This window comes from Pundamilia nyererei, unplaced genomic scaffold (assembly GCF_000239375.1).
Source record: "Pundamilia nyererei isolate P.nyererei 1_Seehausen unplaced genomic scaffold, PunNye1.0 scaffold00197, whole genome shotgun sequence".
Lineage (NCBI taxonomy): Eukaryota > Metazoa > Chordata > Actinopteri > Cichliformes > Cichlidae > Pundamilia > Pundamilia nyererei.
In genome coordinates, this window is record NW_005187598.1 from 473,885 (window position 1) to 482,851 (window position 8,967).

Sequence of the window (8,967 nt, forward strand, 5' to 3'; positions counted from 1 at the left end):
ATAGCTAAAACTAAAAACAAACTAAAAACTACTTCCAAAAACATTCAGCTTTGATATTAATGAGTTTTTTGGGTTCATTGAGAACATGGTTGTTGTTCAATAATAACATTATTCCTCACAAATACAACTTGCCTAATAATTCTGCACTCCCTGTAATTCGTGAGCGCTGCACTAGAAACATGAGCAATTCAATTACTGCTCACAAACTGATTTTATATTACAGGCCACATACAGCTTGATTTGATCTAGTGTGGACCAGAGAAACAACGGCTCACACACATCTGTATATGAGACAAAGAAGCACCGTTTCAACAGTACATCTGTTTTTCAACATGATAAAGAAATGCTGCTGTGGTAAACACAATAAATGTTAAACTGTAAGAAATAATCTAGAATTTAAAGACATTCGTGCACTGCGAGTGGCTGTTGGGAGGTTTTTATTATATCCAGTTTAAACATCCAGTGGGCCAGTTCTGGCCCCCGAGCCTTATGTTTGACACCCCTGATGTAGTATAGTATCCTAATGTAAACAGCCCATGGTTCACCCTGCTGTTATCAGGTGAAACAGACACGTTGAATCATTTTGTGTTCAGTGTTGTCGTGCCACGTGAAACGTACATGTGTTAAATGCATGTGGACCATAATGAATTGTTACCATTGTTGTGGCTAGCCTCCGTACCACATCTGTTGAACCCTGGCACTAAAAGTGTGTCACGTGCATCAGAGCTAGTAATGCTGACCTGTCTTATTCTGTCTTCTGAGGAGGGACTCAGGTATCTCGAGGGCATCGAGCTGAGGTGCAGCGTCACAGCGTCTGCTGGAAACACATCACTGCATGAGTGCGTTACAGTCAGAATGAATACATATACATGTGTACAATACAAATGCAGTTTTCAGTGAACAACACGATCAAACATCTTTCACAGTAACAGAAGAAAAGGTGCAAAAGCTCCGACTGTGGCCAGGTGCAAACCACCAGCCAGAAAGGAAGGCCACCACGTCGTCATTTACTCAGCATCACAGACACAGCTGCATCCAAAACGCCATCAGTACATCATCTCAGATCAGAGGTACTTTGAGTTGGTTGCTGTAAGAATGTGAAAATTTCAGCTCTAGCAGACTTTTGCTGCAGCTGCCTTCAGCTTTTGCTTGTTTGTGTAGCCAAACAGCAGCTTCTGCTGGGTGGACATCAGTCGACTGACTTTGACACTGAACAATATCCCGTTTCTTAAGCTGCTTTTGCAGTTAGGTCATATCCACTGGTACTGGAACACATCAGAGCTCATCCTGCAACTCCTACCAGTACTCGCATCACCACTAAACACGGGTTCCTACTGGTCTGGTTCCACTGGCACCACCACGTCGACTGATACTGTGGTGCTGCCCATCATTCTGATACCTGTAAGTTTATCTTCGTAGCTTGTATAAACTGAACGTTTGAGACGTCCTACCAGACTGATGTCAGAATTGTTGGTAAAAATCTGTTAGGACAAAAAAATTCTAACATAGTGGATCAATGGAGCTCCCTCGTTTGAAAAGATCTTGCTTCTGTCTGCAGGTGACAAGGTCCCTTGTTTCTGCATTTAACCCAAACTTTGACTTTGACGGTGATGTAATGCTTAAAGCAGGCGGACAGACACACCAAGGTCGTTCAGAGCTTTACTAGAGTAGGTGAAAGTGTTTCTTACAAACCCAACAGCAACAGCATTAATTGATGTATTAGATGGCCAAAGCCATGCATTTGTACTGCCTGACTAACACCCAAGTTTCTCCGTTATCACGCATTATGTAAAACATTAGATCCAAGTTCTCGAAAAAACCAAAACATCTCACATAAAATCTTTACTTCACATTTTTCTGAAAAATTTAAATGCAATTTAAGATAAATTGGTTAAATTTTCCATTTCTTAAAACTGACTTTTACATAAAATCCAATCCAGTTTGTAACTATTTTGATGACAGAATAAATATCCATAAATCCTTTACACAGCAGGCCAAAGCCCTCACTCACCATGGGGATCTGTTACTTGCACGGGATAATTGGCCTCCAAGGACTGTGGGACAGACAAACACAGACATGACGATATGAAAAGCAAACAGAACTGAAGACAGAAACCTGAGCAAGAAAAAGGTTGTCTACTTTGGAAGCTTCCTACTCTCTTTCTTCATGAGATAAAGACTGTAACTCAGGAAGAAAATTACTCTGGTGTGCAAAGACAGCCTGCTGCAACTTGTTCTTTGATGAGCCCTCGGGCGCTAGCAATCACAGCACACTGTGTTCAGTTATGGTACGTTTCTTAGCAGATTACTGTAAGACTCTAAGGAAGAACAATGAGAAATCAGCACAAAACAAACTACATAGGAGACAAGTCAAGACAATGAGAGTGTTAAACACACGGCTGGAGAAGAAAATAATGAGGTTGCTCACAAATTCTGCCACAAAGCTGGTGGTGTCTGTGTCCTCCACAGGCTCAGAGCTGCTTCTGTCTGTTTCCGAAAAAAGGAAGAGGCTTTAACAGAGTGAATGCTGATGTGGTCACCATTACTCATTTGATCTACTTCCTACTCCACAGAGACGGCCACAGTCAAGAGAAATGATTAGAAACGGTGACAGCTGTGCCGCGCTGGGCCGTGCCGGGCTGTACTGGGTAAAAGGTCATTAGAAAGAGTAAGAACAGGCTGTAACTACATTATAAGTAAAAAAGTGCAAAGTCTGAGTTTACATGTAGGTTTCCTAAACATAAGACAAAAGGTAAAGTCACCTGATAACAGTGCAAAACTCCTCTGAAACAATCTGGATATTGTTAGAGGACGACTCTGACCTCCAACAGCTCACAGAGCAGCACAAAGACGGCTTTTCAGCACCGCACTGCACTCCGGCCAAATACAGTCCTGAGCTGGTCTTTCTTGGGTTACAGCAGATAACTTACACGTGTACAAAAAACTAAACATGCAGAGCGACATAGTGTTTCAGTTTAAAGCCATAAGACATCCATGGAGCTCTCAGGACAACAAGAGTCAAGTAATGAAATATGTACGTTACACATTTCCACTCAAACGCCGGCGGATCAGGATGGAGACTTGTTTAAATATCAGGAGTCATCCTGGCAGTTTTCGCTCAGATTTAAACCGTTTTTTAAAGAACTGTATTTAGTAATAACGATAATCATAAAATGCTCTGATGGTGGGTTTTTCTCAATGTCAGGTCATGGTCAAAAACATTTCCAAAATAAAAGCTGGGTTGACCAAAACAAATAAAACATTCTGTTTAGACAACAATGTCGAGGGGAAAAAGATGCACAGCCAAAATGACTCAACCTCACGACTTCCCACTCTGTCCTTTTCTCTTCCTACTCAGCTCCCTGATTAGACACCAACACATCGTGGCTGACATCAGGGCACACAGTTACAATGCTCTGACTAAATAAATGAAAAATGACTAACTATTTACTGACCAAATAAGTCGTCAAGTAAAACAAAGTCCAACAAATATTTATTGAATTCTTTTATTGTGATAAGATGCAGGCGTGTAAATGAAAGTTTCCCACAGTAATGAAGCTCTTTGATGAAGGTTTATAAAGAAAAACAAAGCATTCACATGAATGTGTCACAGTTCTACAAAGAGACCAACATAACCCAGAACAACCTGAATCCTTCGCTTAAATGTAGAATTCACAGTATTGGACATTTAGTTAATAAGATACATCCTGATGTTAAAGCACATATTTCTACACGTGCCTGTTCCACAGCCACGACCTGTGTGTGTGTGTGTGTGTGTGTGTGTGTGTGATCATGCACATTACATGTGCCGTATTGCCCAGCCTTGTGTTATGACATTAGCTGGAAATAATAATAATCATTTTAAAAATGGCGGTTTCCCCGACTGATCCGCTTCCTCAGCTGTAATGAAACTCTTTCAGGTTGAGCTTCAGTTTTGTATCTTTGCAGGTGTGGGAAACAGAAACGATGGCACAAACCAGAGAAACGCTGCCTTTCCTTTACGCTTGCTAAAAAGTCCTCTCTTGAATTTAATTATCTGTCTTCATCAAAAAGAACTTGATGATGACACCGAGCGCTCCATCAGCTGGTCAGTCAGTATATCATCTGCAGTGTTTCAAACAATTGACCTAATAGTCATTATTATCTTATTAAAGTTGAGAGCTCAGCTCACCATAAAGCACAGGCTTAACTCCAAGTGGTATTTGTCAGTGTATGACGCTGCACTTCCTGGATGTCACATGATTATATATACTTATTACGTATACACCTCAGGTCTTGCAGTGACTGTGGATTTCTTGTTGGAAAAATCAAACAGGGCAATGTTTGCTGAATGTCAGAAATTCTGATGTCACCTGATTACTGTAAAAAAGTTTGTCTGTTGATGTGACTGGACTCCTAGCACCAAAGCTGGATGTGCTAATATGCATTTCCATAGCTAAATGAAAACGATTCAGTCATGGGACTTGCCGATGACTCCCTGAACTATGTGTATAGCTGCAGAAAAATACTCCTGATACTACAGCTTTCTCCTGCTAACTTGAGTTCATGTCACATCCATGGCCGTTGCTTCGCTGGTTTTATTATTTTTGAGTCTTTTCATTGTTTTTCCAGATTTCTTTAAGGTTTAGAGCAGGGGTGCCCAATCCCGGTCCTCGAGAGCTACCGTCCTGCAGCTTTTAGACGCATCCTTCTTCTGACACACCTGAATCAACCGAATGGCTTGTTATCAGGCCTTTGCCAAACTTGATGGCATGCTGAAGAGGTAATCACACCATTTGATTCAGCTGTGTTGGAGTAGGGATGCATCTAAAAGCTGCAGGATAGTAGCTCTCGAGGACCGGGATTGGGCAGCCCTGGTTTAGAGACTGCGGCTACTTGTTGGACCGATCGTAGTGTGGGTTCCGTTTCACCCTTTCATGATCACAGATTAGGAAGCAAACTTGAAAAGATAAAGAGTTCTTTTGTTTTGATGTAAAACAATCAATGTTGCCATTTTTGTATTAAATTCAGACATGTGACCCACCTGAGGTGTAACTGTTAAAATGCTCAGCACGTGCATACAGCAGGGTACAGTTTTCTATGTTGCAACATTCAGTTCAGAACGAACTCAACAAAGAGTGAAGAAGGTCATTTAGTGTCAGTCAGAACTGAACTGCAGTGGTTGTTCGATCAGCGACTGTCTGACCTCCTACATACATGAGTAACAATAAAGAGAACACACAAAGGACACGCAGGCTCTCGCCTTAAACATCACATTCAGAGTTTGTAAATCATTCATCCAACTTCAAATGTTTCCTTAAACTGAACTCATGTATTTGACAGGGAGCCAATGTAGTTTGGCTAAAGTTGGAGTAAATTAGGTGACTAATGGTTAAAAAAGACAAAACTATCAGCATACAACGTCGCTTTGCACCTCCGAGTCGTATAGAGCGTTAAGTATAGAGCAGGACCAGTCACCCAGTTATCAAGTGTAAGTTGAACCCCAGATCAGTGGAGCATTGTTTCTCCCTCTCTGGGAATGCAGAGCATGTATCTGCATGCTCGGGATAAAGTTCAAGAGATGAAATATAAACCACATCATAATACATTGCTAAGGGTCATAATTCCACACAGGTGAACCTAGCTTTTTTCCCTTTTGACCACCCATGTGTGCTGTGAAAGGATAAAGCAGTTTCTCAGCAGCCTGTGTAGAAGGCCTGTGCTCTGTCATGTGCTTCTTTCTACACATGAATGCAAGTGAATGGCATGCCAATACCTGACCCAAGCCACAGCGATGTCTAGACTGAAAGCAGCTAAATACACACCTTGTAAAAACTCGGCCTAACATACCTGGCCCTGGGTGGTACGTGTGTCTCCTTCATTACTCAGTGTGCATATTCCTGAACTGTAGAGAATTCAGCTGGTGGTGTAGTGTTTATACCCCTCCTTCAAAGCATATATTAAAAAGGACATAAAACATTTAGAAAAGGGCTGAACTTTCCAGTCTTTTCACTTTCTTTTCTGAAAGTGAGATGTGGTTCTAATAAAGAGTAGGCATCAGGGCGTAAACAGCAAAAACTGGCGGTGTGTAAAATTTGCATACAGTTTACTTTGTGTGTACTTCTTTTTTTTTTTTTTGCTCACTGTTTGCAGCACACAGACTTTCAGGGACCTGTGCTACAGACTGACATTACTATACCTAGGGTGTCTTTCTGTTATCTGGATTCACTTACCCTAATCTTGACTACTGGGATACTTGGTCACACATAGCTGGTATAACGTGCACAGGTAACCCAGGCTTTCCCCTGTGTGTTCACATGAAAGAGTGTAGGAGGTATCTGACCAATCTAAAAAGGGATGTTTCGTGGATCATATAAATTACACAGAAAATGATCCCTGTGAGTGTCACCTAGGGCTGGGCGATATGGCCTAAAATTCATATCGCGAAGCACGTGTGGTAACGATATATATCACGATATATTCTTTTCTTCTGTATAACGTATTTTCCACACTTTAAATCCTTTAATTTTCTCAAAAATCGAGAGTGTGCCTTATGTATGAATTCTGGTTCCTGCATTACGGCTGCCGTAGGGAGGAGCTTCACGAAGTAATCTGGGTCCAAAACTCCGTCCTTTCAGGTTCCAAAGTCAAACGAACACAGAGTTAAAAACGGTCTAAATTCTTTCATCTTTAGTTAAATCATCAGCGTTGCTGCTTTACCAGGTGTAACAATTAAGTTTAACATCCATGAAAACAGAATTTATTAAATTTAACGGAGTTAGAAGTTAACAGGAAGTTAGCTCGCTAGTTTACACCTAAACATTTCATAGCATGTTCTGACAGAGATTACTGAAACGAATTCAAACGTACAGCTCTGCTGCCACTTCCAACATAAATGAAGACAGAAAACTAAACAGCAGTGGCGTTTGCAGGGTTACTGAAGTTGGACTACCTGGTATATAATGTTGTGCTACGTGATTGCTAGCGACACAGCTATGTTAGCATAACATTAGCACAGTGAAGCTGGAGGATGAAGCCAACTTTTTTTCCACTCATTAAAAGTTAACGTGAGGGATTCTGGTGGTCAGGGACAAATGCAATCACATAGCAGGATGCTGTACACGGGGCAAACTTCAGTCAGGAGAACAACTGAGATCATTCATCCACAATACGAGGTTAGTTATTAATGTGCTGCAACAACATGGGAACAGAACAGCTGCGAGAGAATTCAACATTAATGAACCGAAGTGGAGGAAGCGCAGTTTTTGGCTTTCCCCACATTTCAACAGTGCTTCATCTCTTTGCTATGACTGTCGGCATGATTTGCAGATGATAATGGTTTTAGCCGCTGCGATGCTTTCGACCAAAACAGGCGCAGCTTGATGACATCATCAACATGCGCTATGGTGATAGAGCGATATAGTCAAAATCTCTATCGTTGGCCAAATTTAGATCGTTTCTATCGCCCACCCCTAGTGTCACCTACATTATCCCATGATTAAAAAAGTGATTAAAATTCTATGAAAAACAAAAATGTATACAAGTAAAAGGCAACAGTGCAGCAGAAAACTGTTAATATGTTGACTTGGGTAAAAGAAACATTTCATTTCAAGTTAATTTTATTAGTGAGTGCACCCTCAGGGCCACTGCTTATTTCTAATGCAATGGCTGCACATTAGAGCTACACATCTTTAAACTGGATCCATTAAAAAAGTGTTACAACATTTTTCTCTTCAGTTATTCGGTGGATGTCTGTTCTCTTATAGTTGGTTAAATTTATAGGTTTATATAGCTTCTCTCATTTATAAAAAGAAATGAAAAACAGATGCAGTATTGCAGATGACCAGCGCTTTGTCAAACCCCACAAGAGTAAATTTGCTTTTTTTCCTTCCAATGAAGTACTAATTTTAAGAATCATCAAATTTGAAAAGGTTTTGAGTCTTTGCCTTATTGACGTAATATTTATTTTCCTTTCCATGAGACACGTGGACAATCCTGTGCTAGCGACGGTAGCTGAATGGGTAGTTACGTCATAAAATAACAAGCTAGCAATTAGCACCATGTTCACTCACTCCAGTTGAGTGAATCGATGTGAGTAAATGTAATTTGAATAGAAAATAGGAATACGAGATTAATTATGTAGAATTTCAAAAATACCAGATGACCAATTTTACCGAAACAAAGGCCAACGGTGGAGGTTTACACAGGAACTCAGAGCGAGAAACGGAGTAGTTTCTTCTTTTAACCAAGAGTGCTAGCAACAAGTTTAAGATCTGATGTTTGATAACTCTAAATACAGAATCTGATCACAATCTACAGACGTTATATCCCTGGTACTGCTGACACATCTGCAAACCCGCAGGTATCAACAGTGTGAGTGCGTCACTGCGTATTATCAGACATTGTTTGCAGCTGTGGTTTTTCTCTGCATTGGTGTTAAAGGGGAAGAACATAACTTGTGCACTAAAATGACTAACATGTTTAGTGTTTGCACGATCCTTTTCAGGCTGTGTCCATGGATTTTTCCCCTTTGTAAATACAAATTTATAGCGTTTTTAAAAAGCAGTTGAACCTGACTCATGTCCTATTCCAACATCATGACCACTTTTGCGTGAACTGAAGCTCCACATCCTGGCTTAGCTTACAGAGTTAGTCAAGCTCTGCTCTAAATTACAGTTTAGTAATGGTGAAGGGACCTACAGTGTATACCTGGATCATATAGGATTGTAGACAAACAGCCATTAACCCACAGTCCAATTAACCACATGTTCATCATCCCGTGTCAAACACAGGATGTGCGTGAAAGTCGTTTGGCAGGAAAAACAAAGTGGTTTTCACTTAAAGGACATCCCACAGCAGAGCCTGAACGCTGCGTCTGCAGGCATACGCCACGAGCTACTGTTGGTGTCTGAGGTGAGACAGCAGAGAGGCAAATGTCTGTGACGATGGGTGACAACAAAGAAGGATCAAAGTATCCGCAAGAAGAAC

At 40.9% G+C, this 8,967-nt stretch overlaps 1 protein-coding gene across 2 annotated transcripts in view; it reads right to left on the reverse strand.

The window, feature by feature from the left end:
- Window positions 1–8,967, reverse strand: part of edaradd (EDAR-associated death domain) — a 17,628-nt gene that overhangs the window by 4,902 nt on the left and 3,759 nt on the right. Inside the window, exons 2-4 of one of the 2 annotated variants that reach the window (XM_005747429.1) lie at window positions 2,429–2,487; window positions 2,012–2,054; window positions 741–817 (exon numbers count right to left, since the gene is read on the reverse strand). In XM_005747429.1, coding sequence (XP_005747486.1) covers window positions 741–817; window positions 2,012–2,054; window positions 2,429–2,487 — 179 coding nt within the window. The remainder of the gene's footprint in view (window positions 1–740; window positions 818–2,011; window positions 2,055–2,428; window positions 2,488–8,967) is intronic. The other variant, XM_005747430.1, reaches the window with a different exon arrangement.